Here is a 27742-nt window from a genome sequence, read left to right on the forward strand (position 1 = left end):
TCCCTGTACCCTACATTATTTATTAATCTAATGGCCCTTTTCTGTATTATAGTTATTGTTTGTGTGTTACTTTTGTATGTGTTTCCCCAGACCTCTACACAGTAGCTCATATATGGCAGTAGTAAAGCACAGTATAAAATGTGCAGTGCTTTCTGATCCAACATATGCTTTGCTTTCCCCAGGACGGCAATGCCCCGTGCCAATTTCCCCCGAACATAAGTAATGTGTGGCTTCCAACAGAGCTTGTGGTCAATGATCACCCCAAGAAATTTTATTTCATTTACTCTTTCTAAATATACATTGTCAACACATATTTCTACTTCGATGTTTTTCTTTTGGTTTCCAAACAACATAAATTTGGTTTTATCGAGATTCAATGATAATTTATTTATATCAAACCACTTCTTTAATATCGTTAATTCCTGTGTGATCATTTCCAAAACCTGTGGCAATTCCCCACCTGCACACAGTATATTTGTGTCATCTGCAAATATTACAAACTTTAAAATCTCCGATACTCTGCAGATATCATTTAAGTACATAATAAACATTTTTGGACCCAGTACTGAACCTTGAGGTACTCCACAAGCTATATCCATCAAATTAGATTTATATTCATTTATTTGTACATATTGTTGCCTATTCCCTACATGGATTTTTAACCATTCTAAAACCACTCCCCTAAACCCGTACTTTTCCAGTTTTTTTAATAGAATTTCATGATTAACAGTATCAAACGCCTTCTTTAGATCTAAGAAAACTCCGAGCGCATACCTCTTATTATCCATACATTCCGTTATCTTTTCCATTAAATCTATCAGTGCCAAAGCTGTTGATCTGTTGTTTCTGAACCCATACTGACTATCTGTCATTAATTCATATTTTTCCACAAAACTATCAAATCTTTTTATGAAGAGTTTTTCCAGTATCTTAGAGAACTGGGAGAGTATTGACACTGGTCTATAGTTTGTAAAATGATGTCTTTCACCGGTTTTGTAAATGGGAATAACTTTAGCAACTTTCATTTTTTGTGGAAAAACTCCTTTTTGAAACGACAAGTTGAATATATATTTTAATGGTTTTACGATACCATCAATAACTGTCTTTACCGTTACCATATCAATATCATTCCAGTCTGTACTGGTTTTGTTCTTAAGTCCTCTAACCATGTCATAAATCTCTTTCTCTTCCACTGCTCTTAAAAACATTGAGCTACTATTCCTTTCAATATTTTCACCAGTGTCCCTTTCTATTCCATCAACCTTTATTTCTTCTGCCAGTTTTGGCCCTATGTTTACGAAGAATTCATTAAAGCCATTTACTATCTCTTCCATGTTATTAATACTTCTTGTCCCTTCTATAAAGTACCCAGGGTAATCATTATTCCTTGATTCATTTTTGATTATTCTGTTTAATACATTCCATATATCTCTTGTGTTATCTTTATTGTGTTCTAACCTTTTAATGTAATACTCTCTTTTACAGGATCTCATTATATTAGTTAATTTATTTTTGTAAGTTTTATACTTCATTTCAGTTTCTATTGTTCTCTTTTTTATGAATTCTCGATATAAGGTATTCTTTTTTTTGCTGGCATTTTGTAGTCCTTTTGTCATCCATGGTCTTCCTGCATAGTTGTGTTTCCTAATGATTTCAATTACTGGGCAGTTTTTATCAAGTAATGTCTTAAATGTTCTTAAAAATCCTTCGTAAGCTTTATTAACTTCTGTTTGTTCATATACAATATTCCAATCTTGCTTTAAAAGTTCATTTCTAAGACAATTTAAGGTCTTCTCTGTTCTTATTCTTTTGTAAATAATCTTATGTCCATCGTTGTTCACTTTATAATGGCAATTATACGATGCAAAGACTGGTAAATGGTCACTTATATCATTGATTAACAGCCCACTTTTTATCTTTCCTTCTATTATATTTGTAAATATATTATCTAATAGAGTTGCACAATGAGATGTTATTCTGGTCGGTCTTGTTATCAGTGGAAATCTTGAACTGTAACATCATCGTTAAATATCATTAACTAAAAAACAACCTTTTATATTGTAAAGACCCAACAATAATACTGAGAAACCCCAACAATCATATGACGCCCTATGAGCAAGCACTTTGGCGACAGTGGGAAGGAAAAACTCCCTTTTAACAGGAAGAAACCTCCGACAGAACCAGGCTCAGGGAGGGGCGGGGCCATCTGCTGTGATTGGTTGGGGTGAGAAGGAAGACAGGATAAAAGACATGCTGTGGAAGAGAGACAGAGATTAATAACAGATATGATTCAGCAGAGAGGTCTATTAACACATAGTGAGTGAAGAAGAAACACCCAATGCATCATGTGGCGCACGCTGTGACTCAGACGGTGCAGCAGTAATCGGTCGGCAGTAAGCAGGTCACTTCCTGCTGATACTGCTCCACCAGGAAGTGGACACAAGGACGCAGATTCTGTGCTGTGTGTGCACTAACAACTATATAATGGTTCATTTTGAACACACCCCTGGTTAAAAAAAAAAGTGCACTTTGCGGTTCAAATGTAAAGGATGGTGTGGGGGCGTCCCTGCAGGTGTTCACCGACGTGTTTGCGGAGCTGCTGGAGGATTACCTGAGTGCTTCAGACATGCAGTCACTCCACCACACCTGCTCGGTGCTCGGTGTCAGGTGTGTGTAGGTGTGGTGAGACCCATGTCCCTGGTGTGAGGGGAAACTTTAACATTACAATAAAAAAGGAGACATGTTTGAGGCGAGGATGAAGAAGATTAACAGAAGGACGGCTTTGATCCTCACTGCTTCCACAGGAGTGTGAGGTGCGGCCAGGTGCATTTACTGACTCATCAGTGTGAGTGCCTCGATGAAAGCTGACGTCTTTCCAGTTTGCAGGTATGGAGCGTTCGGCCGTGTTAAACCAATGAGGCAGTCTTTCAAAGAGTGGACGTCCTGGAAAATTCACCCCAAGGTCAGAACCCTGAGCTCGAGCTCACTCTCTACTGTTGTGACCTTTGACCCTGTACAGTCAGAAACAGGTGGAACCAGTACGGCCGGTTTGTAAAGCACCAGGACAAAGAGCCTCCTGTGCTCTGTCAGACGAGACTGAGGAGCAGATATTCTTCATGCACAGCAGCACGTTTGGAGGAAATGTGCAGTTTCTCCTGTCTGTTGTTTATTCCTGCACACCTGGCACGGAGCACCCATGATTACTTTGTACAATAACAATAAAGGGCTGCTCTATTCTGACCAAACACCTGACAGCAGCTGTGAGCACGGTGGAGGAGGGACGATGAACTCCAAACTGTCCCAGAGTCAGTGTGAGGACGTCTGTCCCACAGATAAAGCTGGGACCAAACTGGGTCATCAGCAGGACAAAGATCCAACAGAACGGCTGAAAAGGGAAAGAACGGAGCTGCTGCAGAGCTCAGCGAGCTGTGCATGAACGAATGCTGCAAACCTCAACGACCAAAGCTCGTCCAGACGCAGACCGATCACTGCTGCTGAGTCACAGAGGGACCAGCTCGTCAAACCGAGTGTTTCTTTCACATGTGAAGCACATCCGTCGTCCTCTGTGGGTCGTACCCTCCACAGCAGGGTCAACACCCGTTTACTTCAATCTCACTTAAACTTAAATCACTAAGTACAACAAAAAAGTAATCTGAGTATTCCAACGGCCCGCTGTAATCAGTATCATGTTCGACTCTCTGGTCCACCAAGTGGAAAAAAACAAACAGCCATGACACGAGGTGGGCGGGAACTTCCAGGAATCAGGGTTGGGAAGCTCACCTGATCCTGGGAAAGAGCGAAGGAATGTTATTACCGCCACATGGAAAGTTTCTGCGTGTGCAGTAACCATGTGACACGCTGCAGTTTCTTCTTATTTGTTTCTGCTTTTATCCTTTTGTAACATCTCTAACGTCCCCTTTGTGCTGCTGTAACAGGTGAATATTGTCCAAAACAATCGTGTTCTGTGTAGTGAGGGTGTGGTCTGATTGGCTCTTCAGGTTTCCTGGTAACATAAAAACAGACCAATCAAACCTGCAAAGAACATCATCAATAACTATGTGCTAAATCCGGCTGTCAGCAAACAACAGCAGGGTTCAAAATAAAAACACACCCAGCTGTGTGTGTGTGTGTGTGTGTGCGCGCGCGGTGTGGGTGTGGGTGTGGTCTGCATACAGGAGCAGGGCGAGGCTCAGGACTTAAAGCGCGTCTCCTGTTTCAGAGTCTGTGTGATCAGCAGCGCTCAGGTGAACTCAGGTAGGTCTCCTTCCCGTCCTCGTGCTCTCTGCCTGCAGGTTGGACTCGGTCCGGCGTCTCTTCCTCTGATGCTTGAATCAAAGCACGCAGACAAACAGGAAGCTGCCGAGACCCCCGATTCGGTTCGTTGTTCAGAAGAAGAGGAAGTTGCTGAACTGTGAGGTTTCGTGTCTGTTACTCAGGGAGCTTTGACTGTGAGTGCTTTCATTCAAACTTTATTTACACCGAGCAGCGCACAGAGGAACAGACGCCTCTTTGACTCAGGAGCAGCAGAGAGGTCTGCTGACAGCCATGTGATCCTGGGCGGCGTCTGCTCCTGCTGCAGGCGCCATGTTTGTTTGTTTAGCATGAGAACGTTGCTCCACCCCCCAGCAGCAGGAAACCACAGGAACATCTGGAAAACATTCAGAGGGCACTTCTGCACAGTCTGATTTTGCGGTTTCACACCTCGCTGACAGAGTCCTGCAGGGATCTGCGTCTCCTGCTGGAATCGAACCAGCAACCTTTTGATACCAAGTGACAGCATAGACTTAATACATCGATACCAACACACAGAAAGCATTTAACTTCCAGATGACTTCAGAGAACGTAAACTGGGTGATGTGGTTCTGTTCCCAGTTTGAGACCAGGAGGAGACAAGATCATGTGACATGCTGCTCTGCTAGCTGTGGTGCCCCCTTGTGACTAACGCAGCAGCTGCTTTTCACTGATTTCTGATCATGTCGTATTTCTGCATTCAGAAATTCAGCATTCAGAAGCCACTCTGAGGTCAGCTGGCTATGTTTAAACAAGTTTAAATGTGAAGGTTTGTTAGTTTGTCTGTTTCTGGGATCCATGTAAACGACACGAACACGGTTCAAAGGTCGAGTTCAGGGACTCCAAACGAGCTGCAGCTGAGCCTTAAAGGGCCGAATCCCCAAAAACCAAAACCTGAGTGTAGCGCCTGCTGTGAGCGCGAGCAGAGAGGAGAGAATGGTGATGAGGGCGGCGTTTTTTTGCAGTTTGTGTATCACTTTCAGCTTTTTGTCATGTTGTTTGCGCTCCGTGTCACGACTCGCACCACCACACCCTCAGACCTCATTTTCTTCTTCTTCTGGTTTTAATGCTTCTTCCTGTCTGTGTGTTTCAGGTTGCAGAAGACCAGAATGGACGTGAGTCACTTTCTTCTCTTTCATCTTCTCTCACAAACTTTCACCTGGATGTTTCCTGATGTGCAGCTTTCAGGTTTTATCGATGCTTCGGTTACATTAGGTGGAACGTGCAGCACGGTCCTGTTAATGTGGTCACGAGGCAGCAGCTGATTATCTAAACGAAAAACTCAAACTTGTGTGTGTGTGTCCGTGCGTGTTCCTGTCTAGCTATCTTTGTGAGGACCGATACATGCATACTACTATACTTGTGAGAACCAACAGGCACTTGTGACACACACAACCCGGTCCTCACAAGTTTGAAGTGTTTTTGAGGCTCAAAATGTGGTTTTAGTGTCAGGGTTACAATTAGGTTAGGGTACGGGTCAGGGTCAGGCATTCATCTTTAATGGTTAGGGTGGGGGCTCTGGAAAGCATTATGTCAATGAAGGTCCTCACTAAGATAGCTGAATGGGGTTGTGTGTGTGTGTGTGTGTGTGTGTGTGTGTGTGTGTGTGTGTGTGTGTGTGTGTGTGTGCGTGTGTGTGTGTGTGTGTGTGTGTGTGTGTGTGCGTGTGAGAACAGGGCGTTATTATTCCTTCTTTAGAGCCAGTTCATACAGAACATTCCAGAAGAGTCTGTCACTGAACACACCCTCAGTGTGAACCGTGGTGCGTTCAGTTGCACTCGGTACTTCAGACGGCCACTTCTGGCCTGAAGGTCAGACAGCGTCTCTTAAACGTGTCCCTCTGGCGTTGCGGGCGCTGCTGCGGTGAGGTGAAGCTGGACCACTGACGTGGGGTCGTAGCAAAGCTTTGGCAGCGTCTCAGCTCGTGTTTCAGACACATTGTCTCTGTGGCGGACTGAAGAGTAGTCACTGTTTCATATGTTTTACAAACCTTTATTGTGAAGTGTTGACTCTTCCTGTTCATAACCTCTGCAACCCTCGGTGGAATTCATCCTCGACTTCTTCTCCCAGTGATCCCAGAGCAGTTTGACAAAGTCCAGCATTTTCCAGCACAGGCTTCTTCCTGTTAAAATGCAGTTCTTCCTTCCCGGTATCACCTAGCACCTGCTCATAGTGTGGTTGTTGAAGTTATTTCCTACTGTTTTCGGGTCTTTACTGTTTAAAGCACTGGGAGGAGACTGTTGGCAGAGACAGACTCCTCAGATCTTAATCCCATCCAGAATCTGTGGTCAGTCGGCTAAGACCTGTGAGGCAGGATTTGGCTCAGAATCTGCAGAAGTGATGAAGAAGAAGGCTGAAGAGTACAAATCCTGACTCTGTGGACATTTAGACTAAAAGTTTTTGAAACTGAAATGATTTCCCTCTCACAGAAACAGGTGAAACAATAACGGCATGAAATGAAAAACACCCCATTAATAACACTTTCGTGACCTCAGTCCTTGTCTGACGGTGCACTGCTATGAATTATGGGATGGAATGACCTCCTTTCCTCTCATAGAGGATGCTCCAATGTCCCCTCTGCTAAAGGAGGCAATGAAGGAAGCACCTTAGCCCTGCGTGTTTCAGGGACTGTGCTCAGTCAGAAACCGTCCCGAGGACAAAACGAGCTCAGGGTTTCTTTGCTTCTGGGTGTCTGCAGCTCTCAGACGCTCTTGATGGTGGCACCACCCAGTCAGCAGCAGGAGGAGGTCTCTGGCCCGGTGGTGGAAACAACCAAGCAGGAGGAGGTCTCTGGCCCGGACAGCCCAATGCACCCGCGTGGCCAGGTAAGAGGTTTGAAAATCTGACGGTGAGTTTCACACCTTTCACTCTGCACATGGTTGAAATGACAATGAAGCCACCTGACTTGACTTGATCAACCCAAGCACAAGCCCAACCCTCCGCTGTAGAGAAATGAGACTTTTACTGACCTCTGACAGTCACGTCTCTGAAGGGACTTCAGTCTTCACGAGGCCTCATTAATAGCAGCCTCTTTACATCCACCAGGTCACCTTCTACCTGTCTAAGGTTAGGGTGGGGTGTCACCTGTCAAACAGTCTCCTACAGTTATTTTGCCATTGCCGTTCGCAGCTTCCATCTGGGGTTATGTGTGGACGTTAGCCTGTGGTGCCCAGGTGGATGTTCGCAGGTTAAATAAACAGGTGAATGTTTGTGGAAATGACTTTTGCCTCCACTGAAACCTCAGGTCAGCCCAACCAGCCCACCTGGCCCGGAGGTTCCACTGCTCCAGCCTGGCCTGGAGGTCAGCCTGCTAACCCTACCTGGCCCCAAGGCCCCAGCCAGCCCAGCGGACCTTGGGGTCCAGGTCCAGGCCCTTCACCCGGACCTGGACCCACTCCTCCTGTTGCACCCCAGCAGAATCTGGTGAGCCAAACAGAGACGGAAACAGAGGACAGGCAGAAGGACAGATGTAGTAAACAGCTGTTTTCTTCTTGACAGACGGTTCCCTTCAATATGCCTCTGCCTCAAGGAGTGTACGACAAGCTGCTGATCACCATCGCTGGAACTATCAAACCCAATGCTGACAAGTCAGTACGAATGCTGTGATGTCACATAGTGACGAGAGAGCAGAGGTCAGACTAACGAAGCGAGCAGGCGGGTGTAGAGCAGAGTAAACAGGAAGCACAGAGCGATAAACTGACAGTGGTTAAATCCAGTCATTACTGAGTAACAGTAATGAAAGCAGGGCAGTAGAAGAAGACAGTGAGCTGTTACCCGTAGTAACGCACTCATGTCACCTCATTGGACAAACTTTAGGTATAATCACACAAAACCTTCATGTTTGCTGTGAACACATGATTAAAAAACAACGAGAGATGTGAGGACAGCTGGTGTCTCGTTCACCTTAACAAGGATGAGCGAGGTCAGGCATCAGCTACACTTTCATTTGTTTGCATTCGTTTGCTTGTTTCAGTGAAGCAAAATCAGACTTGCTTCGCTTAACGCCGCATTAACATTGGCCAAAAAGAGAAACGATTGATCCAGATAATCAGATCCTGATGGAGGAGAAGCTCTAATAGAGTCAGTAATTCACTGAGGTCTCTGTGATTCATCAGGATCACGGTGGACCTGGCCACAGCTCGTGACATCGCCTTCCACTTCAACCCTCGCTTCAACGAGGGCGGCAAGAAGGTGATTATCAGAAACAGCTGCATCGGTGAAAAGTGGGGCAAAGAGGAGAGGGAGCTGCAGCACTTCCCGTTTGTGCCGGGGCAGAATTTTGAGGTCAGACAGCTTAAAAAAAAATCCTCAGTTTGATTTCTGTGAGGCGGAGATGACACCAACAACAGTCTCTCATGTTTCTCTTCCAGATCAAGATCCTGTGCACCAACACGGAGTTAAAGGTAGCTGTCAACAACTCTCACATGCTGGACTTCAAGCATCGTATCACCAACCTGAGAGACATCAAGAGACTCAACATCTACTACGACCTCACGCTGTCCAGGGTCAACTTGGAGATGTTGCCCTGAGACAGGCTGCTGACCCAGCAGAGATCAGTCAGGAGGAAATTATCAGTGAATGTTTGAAGGTGATCATCAGCAGATGCTTTGATTCTTCCACATGTTTCTGTTCAGGTGTCTAATGAATAAAGACTTCATATTCTGGGTTTTGTGCTTATTTCTGTGTCCTGCCTGGATGCCTGAAAATGATGAGCCTAGTTAAACCACGACAAACTCTTCAAACAGGAGTTTTAAAACAGCTGGGGTCATCTGCAGAGGAGTGAGAGAGCGTTACCAGAGACCGTCTTATGGCCTCTGACAGCAGAGATGTCAGTGCAGCATTTAATGCAGCTTCAAACAGAGACTCCAACACAGCGTTGGTGTTACAGGAAGCACTGGAGTGGCTGAATCTTCCAGTTTATAGGGACGAGGATCAGGGCCACTGGAAAAAAAAAAGTGTGGACGTATTTTTTTCAAAATCAGAATTCTGAGAAAAAAGTCTGACACTTTTTTGTTTCCTCCTCTTGCTTAAGTTTGTTCACGTAAACAAGGAATGTTTTTTTTACACATAACAGCTATTCACGAAGCTCCACGGGGTTATGTTCTGGGAACAACACTTTTAGAAAACACTGCATATTTTTCATTGCTGTGCGGATGATACCCAGTTTTATTTATCACCTGACAGAAACGTTCAGCCTGCAGTTCCTCTAATGTCCAGCAGGGGCTCCAGCGGCAGTGTTGGGAAGGTTACTTTTAAAATGTATTCCATTACAAAATACAGAATACATGCCCCAAAATGTATTCTGTAACGTATTCCGTTACGTTACTCAATGACAGTAACGTATTCTGAATACTTTGGATTACTTAATATATTATCATGCTTTTTACAACAACGTGAATGTACTATTGCTGTGTGATTTATTACTATTACTGAAGGTCCGCGACTCCGAACTGTAGTAAAGGGACCTCTGACTAATACGGCGGGGTCCCTGTCGGCTCGTAGCCGAAAAATAGCTTTACTTTGTTGTGTGGGTCAACTTTTCTTGCGAGAGACAGAGAGAGGCGTTGAAAGACTGCTCCAACGGAACTTATTGTTTTCGGAGGAAAACACGAACACGGTGTACAGTCGAGTCTTAATAGCTTACTTACAACTGGGCTCGTCAGGCACTCTTCTTGGCTGCAGTGGTTATTATTATATTTACATGCTTCCAGCTCCCGTTTTTCCTCGATGACAACTCGTACCTTTCCACTCCCCTTTTTCTCCCTCCTCGCGCTCACAGACACATAACGTGTATGGCAGTCCATTCTCCCTGCAGCACGGACTACACTGCCCATGATGCTACATTCTTTAGAGCTATGCTTGTAGCATTCTGCCTGTTAGCTTAGCACAACAACAACGAAAAGGCGCTCTCTCACCCAGGAAACACACAGTCGCAGAGAGAGAGTGAGCGTCACCCTGTAACCATGGCAACCGTAACGCTGCCGCCTGGAACAAAAGAACGTAGCTGTCAAACAAAACCCAAACAGTCCTGACCCGCGACAAAATGAAACAGGAAAGTACCGCAGTGTAATCCATTTATTTCAACAAAGTAACTGTATTCTGAATACCACCTGTTTAAACGGTAACTGTAAGGGAATACAGTTACTCATATTTTGTATTTTAAATACGTAACGGCGGTACATGTATTCCGTTACTCCCCAACACTGTCCAGCGGTGAGTCGTCCCTTCAGATTCCCATGTTAAAATAAACATGTTTACAGCCTAATGTAAGAAACTGGTCCAGAGACGTTTCCCCTTCATAACAACTACAGAGAGGAAGAATGGCATCGTGGCTTCAGAGCCTGGCAGCTTAGTGACAAGCAAAGGTTTTGGATTCACATTTAAATAAATTCATTTTTCTTCCATCCATTTACTTCAGCTTATCCAATTCAGGGGGCCTGGAGCCCATCCTCGACCCCATAAGGTGAGAAGCGGGGTTCGCCGTGGGTATTCACATTCACACCTACCAGCAGCAGAGATGGGCCGCGTTACTGCAATCTGTAATCTGATTACTTTTTTCGAGTAACGAGTAAAGTAAGGGATTACTATTGCAAAAACGGTAATTAGATTACCGTTACTTTCCCGTAGGAACGCTGCGTTACTGCGTTACTAAAACTGTGATTTTTTTTGCGAGAATGTCTCACGACAGTGACGTAAGCGAGTGCGCCGTTAGTGACAACAGCTGTGTGCAGATCAACAGTGGATCATATATCGATTGTGGGAGAGAGTATGAGCATGCAGCGTTTAAAGCGTGGAAGTACTGACCTTACTTTGAGTTTGATTCCATAAAAAGTGACAAAAACGTTAGCGTCCATCGTGCGTGGGAAGAAAACTTCTTTTTACAGCGAAAAACCCCCTAAACTTCCAAGCAGGCACCGAGTGCGCTACGACGTAATGGGAAACTCACAGAAAAACTCGCGGATTCTTCAACTGACCGCGGCACACCTGCATCAGGGCAAACCTCCGCCTACAGCAGTCCTGCTTTAAAGATGAAAATAGAGCAACAGGACCACTGAGTCTTTGACTTTATTTATGTTCTGCTGTGTTTTACTTGCATCTATTTGAAAGAGTGAGTGTAAACATAAAAAATATTTTATTTTATGTGCTGGAATGTGCAGAAAATAGGTTTAAATGTTAAACTAATTTATTCAACTCAGAGAATGTTGCATATAATTAAATTTTTGCTTGATGCATAAAGTTAAAAGATTAAAACTGATAAAACAAGTTAAAAAAAGAGACTTTTCCATTTGATTACATTTTGTATGATGGATTATGTAGAAAAAGTAGAACTGGGCTGAAAGATCTATCGCTTTATCACCTCTTCAGGTTGTAAATCGTGTTTTTAAAAAGTAACTAAGTAATTAATTACTTTAGAAAATAAGTAATCAGTAAAGTAACTGGATTACTTTTTTGGGGAAGTAATCAGTAATTAGTTACTGATTACTTCTTTCAAGTAACTTGACAAACACTGACCAGCAGTGTGGAACTGACTGTTGGAGGTAGCCGGAGAGAAGCCGTGCAGACACGTGGGAAAACATGCAAACAAAGAAAGAAATCTATGACGGACTGTCAGAGCTACATTCAGGAACAAATGTGTCCCTAGTTCTCCTACATACACTCGAAAAAATATAGAATTACTTTAAAGTTAGCGTGTCAGCACAGCCAGTAACTCTGAGGAAGAGTTTACCTGAGTCATTCACAGAGGTGGCAAAAGTACAGACTCTCTTTACTTCTAATACATAAAGATTTTTTAAAATGTTTTTATGGATGATGCACTGATTGGAAACCGCTTTTAATAATAATAAGGGATTGCATTTATATAGCGCTTTCGGGGCCCTCAAAGCAGGCGGTAGGTGAAGTGTCTTGTCCAAGGACACAACCAGCGAGACTGTCCGAGTCATGGCTCGAACCGGCAACCTTCAGGTTACAAGACGAACTGCAAACTCTTTGAGCCACGATTGCTCTCGTACCTGCAGCAATGACAATAAAGACATTCTGATTAAAAATACTCCAGTAAAAGTTGAAGTACTGAAGCAACTTTTTCACTGAAGTAAAAGTGAAAAAGTACTGCTCTGAAGTATACTCAGCATAGGAAAGTAACAAGTAGCTCCTTGAAGGACAAGTCTACAGTTACAAAGGAAACTGAACCTCGTGCTGTATGAAACAAAATTAGTACATGAAAATGCAAATATTAATCCAATGTAATTCTGTATGAACTCAGTTTGAATCTGTTATGTAGGAACCCGCACTGACAGAGAATTAAAAAATAACGAGTTTCTGTTGTCAAGATTACACAGTGTGACTTCCCTCCACACCTAAACAGACTGTGCACAGTGGACTGTGGAGTCAGTGGGTGGGGAACCCGAAGATCAGTGTAATGATTCCGTGTGGGGAAAACAATCAAACTAACGATCATTTCTACTGAGAGCTGCAGAGGATTGTGTTGGTGTGCAGGCTGTGATCAGCTGACCTGCTGTCTCTGTGGATGTACACCTTTAGTCTTTTGGGTTATTTCGGGTGAACTCCGTGGCTTTTCAGTCTCAACACGTAAAGTGTAAAGTCCGTTCTTGTGAGGTGCTTAGCACAGACCTGGAACCCTGCTCGGATTCAAACCCGGGACCTTCTTGCCTTCGTGCCGTTGAGCCATCATCGTCCATACTGATGAAGCGTGTCGGCCCTCTGGGTGTCGCTAAAACCGAACCTACATGTTGTTGATGCTCAGGCTAGGACTGCTACGTCATTACGCACAGCCGCAGGTTGACGTGCGCGTGCTCGATCGGGAGCTTTACTATGTAGTTAGGTGAGGAGCGCGCACCTCCGTGCTGCGTTTAAGCGTTAAACAGTTTAAAAGTGGGTCCACGCACCGGCGAAGCGAAGGCACCGACAGCAGCTGGGCTACGGACAGTCAGGACACCCCGGACCGGAGGACTGCACCGTCTGCGGTCGCTGCCAGCGGAGCTCCCCAGTGGACGGACTCAGCTTCCTCCTTCAGGTCAGTGCGACCCGCGGCCTCTCCTCTCCGAGAGTCCGCGGCTCGGGGCCGCTGCTGGGTGTCGGTGTGGGGGTGGAAACGATCCGATCTCCACCCGCAGCGTCTCCTCAAACTTCCTCCGTGTCCTCTGGAGTATCGACGTGCCGCTCCGTCCTCCTCTGCTCCCCGCTAGTTAGCTGCAGACGCTAGCTAGTTAGCCAGGTGTTTAATGAGAGCGAGCGGCTGCAGCTAGTAGCATGCTAACTAGCGCTGCGGCAGCGAAGTTTGTTTTCGTGTAGCTCGGTTGTTTGTTTGTAAACAGCGCACTTGTGCAGGACACTTTGTTTACCGAGTGTGGCTGCGGGTGTGGCGGAGCTCCAAGCCGCTCCCAGCTGGGTTACCGATTAATGTTCGCCGTTAGCAGGGCGGAGGCCCAGGAGGGTGGGAAGTTTACAGGCTGTTAGCTGCTAGCTGTTAGCCTCGGAGTGCAGACTCAGCAGCTGGCGGTCGGTTTGGCCCGAGTCTGCCCCGGTCTGATCTGAGACTGAGCTCCCACAGGGTCTAATGTCCTCATGATGATTATAAAATCACTTTAGAAACACACATTCCTCTAAACTCTGTCACACCCTGAGATGAGTCAGAGCCCACAAACACTCTGTGTGTGTGTGTGTGTGGACGTTATCAGCTGGTGTCTCTGTCTTCAGCCCGTGGAGATCACAGCATGTGAGTGAACACAGTTTTTGTGATACTCGCTCCTCTTCAGGATCCTCGGGGTCTTCACAGGACTTTGAGCCTCTGCTGGAGAAGCCATCAGGACCTTGTTCCTCAGCAGCTCCCTCCTCTGCTTGTGTTAAACCTGACCACTCATATAACCTGTTAATGTGGTGCTTTCTTGGCTGTAAATGGACTTTAGTCTCAGGGGTTTCCTGGTTAAGTAAATAGAAGAATCAGTGGCCTGAAACACAGACCTCTGTCATTTGTACAGAATGTTTTAGGCTCCTGATCAGTGACTCAGCACTAAAGATGCTAATGATTAATCACTGATCTAAAGAAGCTTTTAATTTGAAGGCTCAGGACACTGCAGAGTTACAGATCTGCAGTGTGACACAATTTATTTGGATTCTAATCAACTTTTTGTGGAGATGTCATACAGATTATTATCATGAATGTTACAAATGTAAATGAGGTCACGTGCTTGAGTGCTCCTGCTCACCCTGAAGGGAACAGGCGTCGGACAGGCTGGGACACAGTTAGAACGCCACTCGGTGGACGGCAGCATGTCTTAGAGATGAAACCATAGGCAGATGTTGGTGTTTGTTTATCTTTACTTTCGCCCGTGTCAGATCAGACCTGACGGCCTCAGGCTGCTGGATCAGTGTTCCATCAGGGGAAGGTGGAATATAAAAACTTCAGTATCATCGTAAAATCCCCAAACAATCAATAATCTCCTGTTAACACAGTAAATAATGAGGCCTGCAGTGCTCCAGCATAAGCTCGCTGTCTGTTCTTTAATCAGAGTCAGCATCTGGCTCATTAGCATTAACAAAGCTTTGAAATGATCCCTGTTTAGACTGACTCGGCTTGTGTATTGATCCTGATCAGGATGTCTCTGACTGGTTCACGTCAAACAAAAGAGAAGGAAGCTGCAGATCCAGCAGCAGGAGGTGGTTTCAGGAGAGGGAGGAGGGAAATGCCTCCACTCCATCCCCCGCTCGGGCTCCTCGGTGTGTGTGTGGTTAATCAATCAGCTGATCGGTAATCATTTCTTATCATAATCTTTGACGCTTGAAGGAACAGAGTCAAGAAAGAAAAAGAACAAAGTGTACTTTATTAATCCCCGTGGGGAAATTCCTCTCTGCATTTAGCCCATTCACTCAGTGAAGCAGTGGGCAGCCATTGGGCGCCCGGGGAGCAGTGTGTAGAGATGGTACCTCGCTCAGGGATGCCTCAGGGTAGCTCTTCAGGGGAATCAAACCCCCCACCTTCCGATCATGGGCCCCCCACTCTACCTACTGAGCTATCCCTGCCGTCCTTTTTTTACGTGTTGAGCAGAAAGGGGTGAAAACGTGAGGCTACAGGACACCTGCAGTCCTGTCACACCTGTGCAGGTGAGCAGGTCCATGTCATTCAGGTTTCTCCTGAACTCTTCCTGTTGTGGGAGCAGGAAGCACCTGCAGATCGTCTCAGCTGGGAGACGTGGCGGGAATTAATCAGCTATGAAGCTGTGAGGAGAAACGGCTGGTCACTAAACTGTCAGCTTTTATTTTGAAATATTTACAGTTTCCTGCTTCAACAGCACAAACGCACACCAGTGCGCACTCTTGTGTTTGTGCGCCTGTGTGTGTACTGAACACACTGTGACCGGCTCCTTATATAGACAGAGAGGACAGAGCTGGCAGCTGATTGGCTGTCAGGTATCATGAGCTGGTGTCTCACTATAGACGCAAGCTGCAGGTTTGTCTGATGAACGGTGAGCTTTTCCTGCAGGCTGTGAGCTCGCTGCTGCTCCGCGTGTCGTAAACTGACTTCTGGCCCTGCTGGTTCACTCCCAGTCCTCCCAGTCTGAGTCTGCATGTCTGATCCAGCTGTTGTAGAACATGTTTTCATTTCATTTTGAAGATATTGATGATTATGAAGCTGCTTACGGTGTGAGGATTATACACCTGGGCCGTGACCTCAGGTGTGTGTGTGTGTGTGTGTGTGTGAGTCACTGATGTGTTGGTGTGTGCTTGTTTTTTCCTGCAGGGTGTGTGTGTGTGTGCGGTCACATCCTGACTCCTTTGGAGACCTTGGCGCAGGAGAAACAGCGCCTGGTTTAGCTTCCTGTGTGGGAGGAGTCAAGGCGAACGTCTGAGAAATGTGAAGCTGAAGGATCAGCGGAGCTGTCACTCAAACCAGTACCACGCCCCCCAGCACCACCACCGGCCAATCAGCACACAGAGTGGAGGTAAACACAGTTAGCATTGTGTAAAAGTGACGCAGAGAAACACATGAATACAACTCCCAAGATGCTGTGCGACAGATCAGAGCTCCGGGTTCTGATTCTGGATCAGTTTGTTCACATCACCACCTCGGCAGCCATCTTGAAACACCACTGGGCGGCTGTTTTGAATCTAAAGAGCTGACCAGGACATGAATACCTCAGAAACGCTGCTGATGACACAGCTGTGCCTCATCCCTCGCTGCATGCGTGTGACCTCTGACCTCCGTGTGCTCCCAGTGTGTTTTATACCTGGCTCTGATTGGCCGCCCTGCTGCGGTTTGTGTAATCCTAATTGTTCTCAGGCGCAGTGCCGACGGCCTGGAAACCAAACTCCTCTCGCTCAGAAACCTTAGCTCGTCTCGCTGTGGATCCGCATCTGATTGGATGAGAGCCGACTTCACTGCTACTGTGTTCAAACGGGCTTTTTGTTTCTGAGCACGGTTGTGTAACTGTGATGTGTTCGTACAAACACACCTTTTTCACGGGTTACATCATCACTGAGGTCATCCTGCAAACCCAGAGCTCTGAGTGCGTCCTGCCTCTGTAAGCTTCACAAGGTTGTATAAGCTCTGTGCACGCGGGACACTTCACACGGAGCTGTCTGCACGGCCCGGCTGGTATTTGCAGGGTTTATCCAAGCCAACTTTATTCATAATGGGCTTTAAAACAGCTTTTATCTGCTGGGAAAGCTGTTCTTACGGCGATGCTGCTGCTGCTGCTGCAGTATTAAAATCCTGCTTTAAATTCATGAATGCGGGCGTTGTCTCGTCACCTGTGCGGGTTCAGTTCAGAGAGGAGTCCAGCTGAGGGGTTCAGACATGTCCTACTGGGAGGACGCGTTGGACACATAATGTCTCTCAGCTGGCCTGGGAACACCTCGGTGTTCCCTCAGCTGAGCCCGAGGAAGACTATGTTCTCCCAGAAAGAACCTGACACGGCCGTCGGGGAGCAGGAAGGTCCTCCTTCACTCACAGCTGTAAACCTGATGGCGCTCCTTTAATCTGTCTAGTCTCACCAAGGTTATTATCGTTAACGAAAACTAGAAGTGAAAAAACATTTTCGTTAACGGAAATAAAAACAAAAAAAGGAAAACTAACTAAAATGAACTGAATTTATAGCAAAAATGTGTTTAGTTTTCATTGATGTGTGCGTGTCCTACAATAGTCAAGGGTGAAAATGAAGTTTAGTTTCCAGTGTTTCTGTGTTGCTGCTCTGTCCACGTGCAGAATCGTGTCAGGAAAAGTCAGGAGAAAGCGCCAGAGTCCAATTTGGGATTACTTTGAGTATGACTGTGTTTTGGATAAAGCAAGTGTCTTGTAGTGGAAAGAGACAAATTATGAGGGACATTTCTAAAGGGAAAAATCCCACAAACCTTAAAGTGCACTTGAAAAGCTCACACAAGAAGACTAACCTAGCTTACCTTGAGAAGGTAAGGGAGCACACTCAACCCTCATCCCCAGAAAACAGAAGCTAACCCCAGGCAAGGCAGCGTGATGCATCCCGAGACAACAGGACGGGGATATCTACATAACTATGTGAGTCAATTGCCTTCAAAAAGTTTATCAATTCACTTGAACCAAAATTACGAACACGCGGTGGTGCAAGAGTTAATAGTCTCATTGGGGCCAAGATATACATTTTATAGTTGCCTGGTATCAATGGTTGTTCATCTGCCTTTATTTATTTATTTATTTATTTATTTATTTATTTAAAGAACCCATAGGTGGGAATGTGAGTTGTCTGTCTCTGCGTGTTAGCCCTGCGACAGACAGGCGACCTGTGCAGGGTATGGTAGCTGGAATAGCAACATACCCAAGGATAAGCAGAAGAGAATGACTGATATGATGAAACTGCGATTTTGTTACACTTAATTATTGCAAACAACTAAAACTATAACTGAAACTAATCAAAACTAAACTGAAATTAAGGATTTTCAAAAAATAAAAACTAAACTAAACTAGCAAACAATTGGTAAAAACTAATTAAAACTGATATAAAATTGAAAATCTGAAGTCAAAACTAAATCAAAATAAAAACTAATTAAAATTGCAAAACTATTAAAACCCTGTGTCTCACCCTGAACGGCTGAGACGCAGGCGTGACAGGGAACTCTGCCGGTCATGTGACTGTTGGCCAGGTGACATGGCTTCACTGAAAACAAGTAATGATCAGCGCCGGGTGAGATTGACTTTATTTATCCCGAATGTTCAATAAACACAAAAAATGAAATGAACAGAATAAAATCACTGAAAAAGAAAAAAATCCTCATTAAATTAACTTTAAAATTTAATTAATTAATTTTTAATTTCTTTTTGATATTTGGGCTCATTGGGACCCGATAAATGTAAAAACAAAGAATTACAAGGTTTGTTTGTTTTTTGTTTTTTTTAACCTGATTTTTGTTTCTAAGAAAAATCAGAGGCACATATGAGGATATTCGTTTAAAATGTTGATAGAACAGTGGCAGTATAATGTCCTTGTAAGTGGATATCAGGCCCTTGTAGAGCAAAATTGAGTATTTTAGTCTAAATAACCCAAAATGTGATGTCCACATATGTGGACGCAGGTCCTAGGAGGTTAAAAAAAAAAGTCCCTGTGAAGTAAAATGACTCATTAAACACATTCAGACAAAATTAGAGTCAAAGTTTCTCACTCTGTCTGTGTCTGAGCGCACAGATCGTTTTGTCCTCTCCAATCAATAACCGATCATTAACATAATCAGTGTCCTGAACACGTCACACACATGCGAGTCCATGCGACTGATACCCGAGAGCATGAAGCTGTCGTGGTTTCCTCCACATCTGTGCGGGCGTGTCTGCGGGCTCGGGCCCAGCCGAGCGCTGAGGTAATGCTGCTGCACCGAGCCTTCGTCATGATGGCATCCACCACCCAAAACGTTAAAAACATGCGTTTCTGCACATGCTCGGTACATGTGGTCAAGAAACATGAGGAGGGCAAGTGAAGAACGAAGAACAAACAAATCCAAATTATCCGGTTTAAACCTGCAGTTCCTGTGACGCCCACAGTGAGGCAGTGTGCACATCAAAGGGAGCTGAACATGTGTGTTTTTGGTCTCTGCAACTGACTCCCCCCCCCCCCCCCCCCTTTTCATATCAGCTGTCCCCCACCACCAAACATAAGCAACAAGCTTTTCTTATTCGCTTGAAGGAGGAGAGTTACAGCAGCCCCCGGTGGACGCGAGAGGAGCTGCAGTCTGTCAGGGCGCTGACCATAAACACACATGAGTTTGTTCATTACTGAGGCAAAAAGGTGCCGCCTTCACCTGAGTAACAGGAAGTCCATGGGCCTCCTCCACATCCCAGTTTTACGAGCAGAGGTAAAGTGTTCCAGTAAAACCAGTGTGGCCCTCCCTCGGACTAATAAGGCGTTCTTCATGAGGAGGAGAGGAAGCCTGACCTCAGATCAGCTCTGACGTGATCTCGTGTTGAAATGTTTACACCACGATCGGGTGATGAAATATCTCAGAATCACCTCGGAGAGAGTCTGACCTGCTCTGATCTGAGACGCACCCACAGGAAACACCTCTATCTGACTTTTATTTTGAAAATCTGAATGCCAAACATGTCGATAATTTCCTGGGGTCTTTTATTTTGATAAGTCAATATCTCGGTTGGGTTTTAATCATGTGACCTCTCTGTCTCCCCACAGGACCTTCATGCACCTGAAGTCTTACCCGAAGCTCGTGCGTTCAGAGCTGCGTCTCGATGCGTCCGGCGTTCAGACGGGGACGCAGCGGAGCAGTCTGTTTGTGAGCCAGCAGGGGGGGCTGCTCAGGACATACACTGGTAACCATGGCAGCAGCAGCCGCTTCCCATTCAGTGTAATCTCCGCCAACACGCTGCGATGCCCAGCAAACGCCATCACAAGCAGCATGACGTCGCTCTGCCTCAAGACGCAGTCCGGCACCACCCTGCAGCACTTCCCACTGCTGCCGCCAGGCTGCGAGAACAACACGCCCAAACTGTTCCAGACTGCCGCTGAGGATGCCGACACGCCGCTGGATGTCTGGACCGTCATCAAACCCGGACACGTCCGCGAGAAGATCGCCATCTTTGTTTCAGAGAGGGGACGAGAAGATAGTGCCGGAGGTGGCGAGTGTGCTGCGAACAGCAGGGACAGGGCGCCGGCACCATGCACCAACTACAGCGTTGGGACGGGGCTGTCACGAGCCGTGAAGGCAAAGGGCAGCTGGGATGAAAACTGTACCGCCAAACGGCGCCGCCGGTCCGGAAACACCCAAAACCTTCAGCAAGACCAGAGTGCTTGTGACCTCAGACCTGCTCCGCAGCGCCCGAACTCCGGTCAGCAGTGTGGTGGCGAACTGGGGACAGCAGAGGAGGCGGACCTGAAAGTGTCAGTGGTGGACATGGTGGCGTTTCTGGAGCAGAGAGTAAGTGAGCAGCAGCTGGACTCCAAACCTGTGCTCGCTCTCCAGAGGAGCTGCACCACTATCATGCTCTCCAGAGCCCCGCCCACCAAGCTCAGGGACGGCTCGGAGCACAGGGGGGAGGAGCCAGAAAGCATCAGAGTGTCAGATATGGTGGCGAGACTAGAGTCTAAATGTCTTAGGCGGCGGGCAGAGGGCAACCTGTCACGTAGCAACAGCCTGCGGAGGACAGCGGGGCGTGTGCTGCTCGCCGCTGCCACAGGTCACAGCTCCACCCCCAGCCAGCCTGCGTCACCATCATCACCTGCAGCTCAGTGTCTGAGCAGGGAACCAGTCGGCTGTCTTCCGGCCTCAGCTTTGACCACGCCCCTTTCAGGTGAGCTGGTCAAGTCGGAGGAGGCTGCAGGTGTGGAGAGGGAGCGCACTGTAACAGAGACTCACCTTAAGGCCCCGCCCTCTGAGGAGGAGGAGCCTGTGCCTGGCTTATTGTTTTTGTCTCCAACACCTGAGAAATGCGAAGACTCCACCCCCTCCCCCACACACTCGGCACACCACCCCCCATGCCACAGAGCCACCTATGTGCTTCAACCTTTTAAGCCCTCCCCCTGCAGTACTGACAGCCAATCAGAGAAGACTAGGAGGAGAGGAACTGAGGATGCTGGCGTAGTTAGCAACCCTGCCTCGGCGCCTCTGGTGTGGCGTGCGTCGGCGTCGCAGGACTTCCTTGAGAAGCGTCAGCGGCTGCAGCAGCTGCTGGAGCCGCAGCCGTACCTGACAGCGCTGCCGCACCACCTGCTCGTCAAGATCTTCCTACTGCTGCCGACGCAGAGCCTTGCCGCGCTCAAGTGCGCCTGCAGTTACTTCAAGTTCATCATCGAGAACTACGGCGTGCGGCCCGCTGACTCGCTGTGGGTGTCAGACCCCCGTTACCGTGACGATACCTGCAAGCAGTGCAAGAAGCGTTACGGGCGCGGCGATGTGTCGCTGTGCCGCTGGCACCACAAGCCGTACTGCCAGGCGTTGCCGTATGGCCCAGGGTACTGGATGTGCTGCCATGGCGCCCGCAGGGACACGCCTGGCTGCAATGTGGGTCTCCATGACAACCGCTGGGTCCCGGCGTTCCACAGCATTAATGTGCCCATCTACCGCAGGAGTAACCATGACGACTGATTGTGAGTGTGTGCCGGGCAGAGGCTGTTTGTGCTCTTTGTGTGTGATGTCAGCAGCGTCCAATCAGAACGCTTTCACGCAGGATACCACGCCCACAAATCAAAAAGCCATGGAACTTTAAGCTGGATGATGTTTAGGTTAAAGATCGGTGCTCCGGCAGACGTAGTGACTGATTCTGATTATTGATTGCTGATCGATTAGATGTTTGAGCATCTCCCTGCGTCTGACGGAGCGCTGGCCTTGCGGCGCCGCCTGCTGCTCACCCCTCCCCCCCACAGCCTGATCTGCAGATCGATATCACTCACTGATCAGTGATCAGGTTTGGAGGAGGAGTCTCAGCCAGGACTCTTCCTCACTGGCTGGTTCCTGATCATCGTATTGATGAGGCTGAGTTATCGATAATATTTATTCAAATTCAGCCTTTATTCATTTATTTTTACAAACAGGAGCCGTACCTCCAAAATAATGCAAAATAATAACAAAAACAATTTGCATCTCAGAGGGATTGATTGGTCAAAAGGCCTGAAATCCTGAACTTTATTGATCACGATCACCAACAGAAAAAAAACGTCCTAACCGTGGGTTTCCTTCAACTTTTAATTTGAAAACAGAAGCTAAGTAGACTGCTTCATGTTTTTGCAGAGATGTATGACCCAATAATTAGATTTTGTTTTTTTTTTTTTGTTTTTTTTTTTACACAGGAAGGGGTGGGTCTAACTGGTTAGCAACAGCTGAACTTTCAAAATAAGGGCACACAGAGTTATCTGATAGCAGCATCAAAGCGATGAAAAGTAAAAATATGACTCAGCAGCTGTCCGTCTGAGCAGCGTCTGGTGGGAGCAGAGCAGGTGGTCATCACGCGTCTCGCCCCCTTGTCCCGTTTCCTGTTGTCAGAAACTTATAAATATATATTTCTTAAAACAGATGAAACTTTATTAGTCGGACGTCTGTAACCATGACGGAAATCCACCCGACACCTCCACGTCTGCACCAATCAGGATGGCTAAACTTTTCTTCCACCTCCCTCCCTCAGGGGCGGAGCCTAAAACAGCTGCATGGTCAATGTTCCCTCTGAGGTCATGCGCCAGTTTTTAAAGAAACTTTGTTTTATCACAGTAGAAGAAGTTTATTGATCATCATTATGTCTGATTGATTGGCCCAGCTGATCAATCAGCTGTTCAGGAATAATTGTGGGCGGGTCCTTGTTTTGACTTGTTTAAAATAAAATTTGGCTTCCTGAACTTTCTGCAGGTTTATCTGACCCTCTTACTGATCGATCAGCTGATTGGCTTATTGATTAAGCTTCATCTTTTTGATTCTGAGATGCAGAAGTTCCTGATGATCACCTGACTGATGGAGGCTGAGAGATGGGTGAGTGGGTGGAGCTTCAGGGGTCGACGACCTCTCTGTGCACCTTGTTTGTTTACATTTGAGTGTTTGTTTCCTGTGCGATCAGCTGATTGATAATCATTGATGAATCGAGGCCTTGAGCGTGGAGTCGGTGATTGAGAGTTTTAGAGTGTGTCGTTTGTCTGCTCCGTTTTTCTGTGCTTTAATAAAGAGCTTTTTTCATTGTTTCCTGTCTGTGTCGGTCCTTCCTTCGTTAACTTCTCGACCTCCGCAGGCAGCGGCCGTTCAGGGAAAGAAACTGTCAGTAATTCAAATGTTAAATTCACAAAGAGAAAGTTTGACTTTTATTTTTATTGATCCGCAGCTCGTTCAAAGGCACTAACAGGAAGTGGAATCAATCCACGCCAGGTGAACGTTATTGATGAAGTTTTCAGTGACAGAACAATAAATTTTATTCTCAAAGTGAATAAAGAATCGTGGGAAACCATGGCTGGGCTGCTGATGACGACTCCAACGATGAAGGAGAGGAGCTTTAGTCAAATGTATTTTCTGACCAACTTTGACCTGCAAACACCACAGAAACAAAACTTCATTGGCCATGTGGCACTGTCGCTGTGATGTCACGTGGACCTTGTGACCTCACACAGAGCCTCCAGCAGTTGAAAGTAGTTGTACTTGATGTCGTAGTCCATGTCGTACCAGAAGTTCACTGCAGACAAAACGGGAGCGGATGTGTTTAGTGTGAAGGCCTCACTGAGATTATCTGATCGATTATCTGCTCGTGTCTGTCCATTATTGATCAAAGTAAAGTTAAACACAGCGTGGTACGTTCAGGTACCTGCGATGCAGCCGTGTGACTGCTGTACGTGGTGGAACCACAGCGACGGCAAGTACAGCATCTCTCCGGCCTTCACGCTGCAGTGGAGCGGCCGCGCCCGGCGGTACTGCGGGAACCGCTCCAGGTCCGGGTTCAGTGGGTCCAGAGGGATCCATGGGACCTGGGAGGGGGAGTCATGGAGGTGTGTGGTTTGAAATGAGGTGCTGAGACTTAGGCTGCGTCCACACTAGCCCGGATAGATTTGAAAACGTGATTTTCGTCTGAAAATGTTCCGCGCCCACACTTTCAGTTGTTTTCACAGGGTTGTGAAAACACTTACGTTCCAGTCCTGCACAAAACTGAGTGAGAATTAAAGGAACTGAAGAAAAGCTATGCAGCATGTACAAAGTGATTTTAGAAAGTCTGCGTTGTGTCCAACTACAACGGGACAGCTCTGTCGTGTTTTCAAAATGCTGCGTCTCAGTGAGGCCAAGACTGAGAGGAAACGTTGCGTTTTCAAACGAAGACGCATTAGTGTGGACGTAGCCTTACAAGAAAACCTGAACGCACCATCTCTGAGTCGCTCTGATCGATGACCTCGAACTCGCCGTCATCTCTCTGATGGTAAACGGCTGGTTGGAACAAACCTGCGGAGATAGTTACCATGGTTACCACAGGTGGATGGTTATTGCTGTAGAGAAGACTTGGTGGTTGCCATGGTTACCATAGGGGATGAAAGGGCGGTCTGTGGGCGGCATCAAAACAAAGTGTTTCTCTCCAGAGACGACGCAGTAAAGATTCTCGTAGTGATCTTTGTGCACTGAAACACAGAAACACGCATCAGCATCACCACGCCGCAACTCGCGTGTGAGTGAGAGAGTGAGATCAAGGCGTGGGTCTCACTGGAGGTGATGGCGTTCGCCTCTCCGAGCCAAAAGTTCACAGCGTCCGGCAGCTTTCCTGAAAGGAGAAAACAGTAGGATAACAGTCAGATCAGCTGGTGGTCAAACTGGGGTGGGTCCCCCTCTGGGTCACACAGTTACTGCGGCAGGGACGACAGGAGGAGAAACATGGAGGGCAGTGTGTTATTCAAAAGCGGGGAGGGGGGTCCTTCCCTACCATGATGATTTATTTTCCTCTTTAATCAAAACAGAAGCTGCTGGATCTGCTCCGCTGAGCTTTTTGATTTAATAATTGATTTTAATTTCATTCAATAATTATTGTTATATCATAATAATTCAATTTCTTAGTGAAGGTTACAAATGATCGTCTTATGGCCTCTGACAGTGGACTCATCTCTGTGCTTGTCCTGCTAGACCTCAGTGCAGCGTTCGATACTGTCGACCATAATATCCCATTAGAGCGATTAGAACATGCTGTAGGTATTACAGGTACTGTGCTGCAGTGGTTTGTATCATATCTATCTAATAGACTCCAGTTTGTGCATGTAAATGGAGAGTCCTCTTCACACACTGAGGTTAATTATGGAGTTCGGCTGGACCTGTTTTCTCCGCAAAGGTGGAGATGGAGAGACCAGTTGACAGGAAACGCACTGAAACTGCTTCCTGTGAAGATCACCGTCATCACGCACACATCATTTTCACAGACTGGATTGTGATGCTCTCGACTTCCTGCGATGTTTGTGGATTCTGCAAATCTGTGAGAGACACTCTGATTGGTCAACATCGCAGACAGACTAACAGCTCACCAAGTGCCGTGCTCATCCAGGCAATGTGCGGCTGTACGTCAGCAGTGAGCTCGGGCAGCTCCTGCAGCAGGTTGGAGCACTGCTTCTGGACATAGAAGACTCCGCCCCCTTTGTCCACCTGCACATTCAATCAAGACAACTTTATTAGTAAGGTGGCATTCATGCAGGGCCATTCGGACAGCAGCGTGCAGTCTCACCTTCCCCTCGATGATGTCAAGAACAGAGGAGAAGCTCATCTGTCTCTCTTCAGGCATCACAAATCGATCTCCATTTACCGCGTCGGCGTAGCCATTTGGAGTCACTGCCACGCTTATGACCTTTGACCCCACCTTCTCCCTGCAGAGAAAAAAAACAATCATGTGACATCTACACCTGACGAGGACAGCTGAGCGCCTTCGAGCCTGAAAATGATGATGCACGAGCTCCACAGAATATCTCTCTCTTATCTGGATGAACTAATCCTGACTTCATTTATTAGGAGCTGACCTGTTACCATAGTGACAAGGGTGGGTGGGGCTTGCTTACCTCAGATAGTCAGGGCTCCACTTGGCCAGGGCTGGCCAGTGGCTGAAGGCGTTGCGGATGATGCAGGGCTTGTTTGGAGCGATCCAGTCACGGTGGAACTGCAGCGGCTCAGGTGGCCCGTCCAGGTAGGGCACCGATTGGTTCAGGTACAGATCTGAAAAGTAATCAGTGATCAGCAATGCTGATTGATAAGCAAACACCTGAGATACATGGGTGGGTGGGGCACTGATGTCAGCATTGGTCATTCATATTATAATCACGTGAGCTTATTTCCTGTTTGCTCGGTAAAACTACATGATCACACCTCTAATGACAGTCTGGAGAACTCTAAAGCCCCGCCCACACTCGACGTGGTTGGTCATGATATTCCAGGTTCACAAGCTGACACAGACCAGTAAGGACAGCAAGGGTCACCACAGCGACATTTAAGCTGAAACCATGGAAACGAATGAAAAACACATCTTACCCACTCACTCAGCAAAGTCTGCCCTGCAAAAGGAGGCCCCACCTCAGCCCCTGCCCTCCATTTTTAATCATCCAGACTTCTTTCGCTGACCTCTGCACAGCCTCTCAGCAGTGGAAGGATCTGCATGTTGTCAGGTGTGTTTAAGAGACCAACGGCATCACGTGACAGGAAGCAGACGGCCAGGTTAGTTATTAATCTGCTGATGGGTGGGTCTGGATATACAGTCTGTAGTTTTATGACCCCTCCCCTCACAGCAGGGCAGGTGTGTCACATGTGTAATTCAACCAAACAGGTAAACATCAAACATTCAGCCCGATAACGAGCATGCGCTGTGAGCCGCTCTGAGTCGGATCTACTTTCTGTGGCAAAAGAAATAGTCCCAGAGCCGAAGCTGTCACCTATCTGTGATCAATGCTCGGATCGGTTCTGTGAGCCTCACCGTGAGCCTCCTGTGAACACTCGGCCAGTCGATTCCTCACTGCTTCCATCCTGCAGCTGACTGATTAAACCATCAGTTGATCGATGATCAACTCCTCCCCTCAGCAGCGACAATAAATGTATCGATACGTTTATCATCAATACTGCCGATCGCTTCTTTCCAAGCAGCGTGCTGCCATGCTGATTTGTTTACTTCCGGTGAGCATGCGCAGAGATTGAGGGTTCCTGCGCTGTTTGATGTGAGAGCAGGATTCCCCCTGCTGGCGGGAGGAGGGACTGCAGCAGCACATAAGCAGTTATTGATCCAGAGCGCCGATAAATCCGCTGATCATGATCCAGATAATAATCAGGCATAAAATATTCAGTCCCAGCTGCTGCTCCGTGGCTCAGGCTGAGGCTCGCTGCCTGAGACACTTTATTGTCAGGTGGGAGCAGTAGCGGTTTCTCTTATGGGCCACATGGGCATTTGCCCAGGGCGGCATCACGGGCATCGGCCAAAAAAAGTTGCTCGTACTGATGCTGCCCCGACGTCATGCCAGCGAATTTTGGGAATGGCACCCATCGGTGTTCTTACGGC

At 46.9% G+C, this 27742-nt stretch overlaps 3 protein-coding genes and 1 long non-coding RNA gene across 5 annotated transcripts; 3 read left to right on the forward strand and 1 right to left on the reverse strand.

The window, feature by feature from the left end:
* Window positions 1-4172: 4172 nt before the first annotated feature.
* lgals3b (lectin, galactoside binding soluble 3b) lies at window positions 4173-8956 on the forward strand. The gene is made up of 7 exons (XM_082515226.1): window positions 4173-4254; window positions 5384-5405; window positions 6989-7115; window positions 7535-7713; window positions 7789-7877; window positions 8406-8574; window positions 8661-8956. Exons 2-7 carry the CDS (start codon window positions 5400-5402, stop codon window positions 8817-8819), a joined length of 729 nt encoding a protein of 242 aa, XP_082371352.1. The 5' UTR covers window positions 4173-4254; window positions 5384-5399; the 3' UTR covers window positions 8820-8956.
* On the forward strand, window positions 5412-6596 carry LOC309694941. The gene is made up of 2 exons (XR_014272990.1): window positions 5412-5922; window positions 5967-6596. It is a non-coding gene; the product is annotated as an uncharacterized lncRNA (long non-coding RNA).
* Window positions 8957-12992: 4036 nt separating the features above from the next.
* On the forward strand, window positions 12993-23438 carry fbxo34 (F-box protein 34). 2 transcript variants are annotated; one of them, XM_082515211.1, is made up of 3 exons: window positions 12998-13321; window positions 16046-16247; window positions 19953-23438. In XM_082515211.1, the coding sequence occupies exon 3, from the start codon at window positions 19960-19962 to the stop codon at window positions 21859-21861; it is 1902 nt and encodes a 633-aa protein (XP_082371337.1). In that variant the 5' UTR covers window positions 12998-13321; window positions 16046-16247; window positions 19953-19959; the 3' UTR covers window positions 21862-23438. The 2 variants fall into 2 exon arrangements, with proteins under 2 accessions (XP_082371338.1, XP_082371337.1); XM_082515212.1 differs by lacking the exon at window positions 16046-16247 and having other exon boundaries at window positions 12993-13321.
* Window positions 22527-27387, reverse strand: jmjd7 (jumonji domain containing 7). Its single transcript, XM_082515223.1, has 9 exons — window positions 27167-27387; window positions 26262-26415; window positions 25934-26072; window positions 25737-25854; window positions 24932-24988; window positions 24753-24848; window positions 24599-24675; window positions 24050-24209; window positions 22527-23920 (listed from the first exon to the last, which is right to left on the reverse strand). The coding sequence occupies exons 1-9, from the start codon at window positions 27213-27215 to the stop codon at window positions 23832-23834; spliced, it is 939 nt and encodes a 312-aa protein (XP_082371349.1). The 5' UTR covers window positions 27216-27387; the 3' UTR covers window positions 22527-23831.
* Between the last annotated feature and the right edge of the window lie 355 nt (window positions 27388-27742).

Source organism: Aulonocara stuartgranti (assembly GCF_965226115.1).
Source record: "Aulonocara stuartgranti genome assembly, chromosome: 19".
In the NCBI taxonomy this organism is placed as follows: Eukaryota; Metazoa; Chordata; class Actinopteri; order Cichliformes; family Cichlidae; genus Aulonocara; species Aulonocara stuartgranti.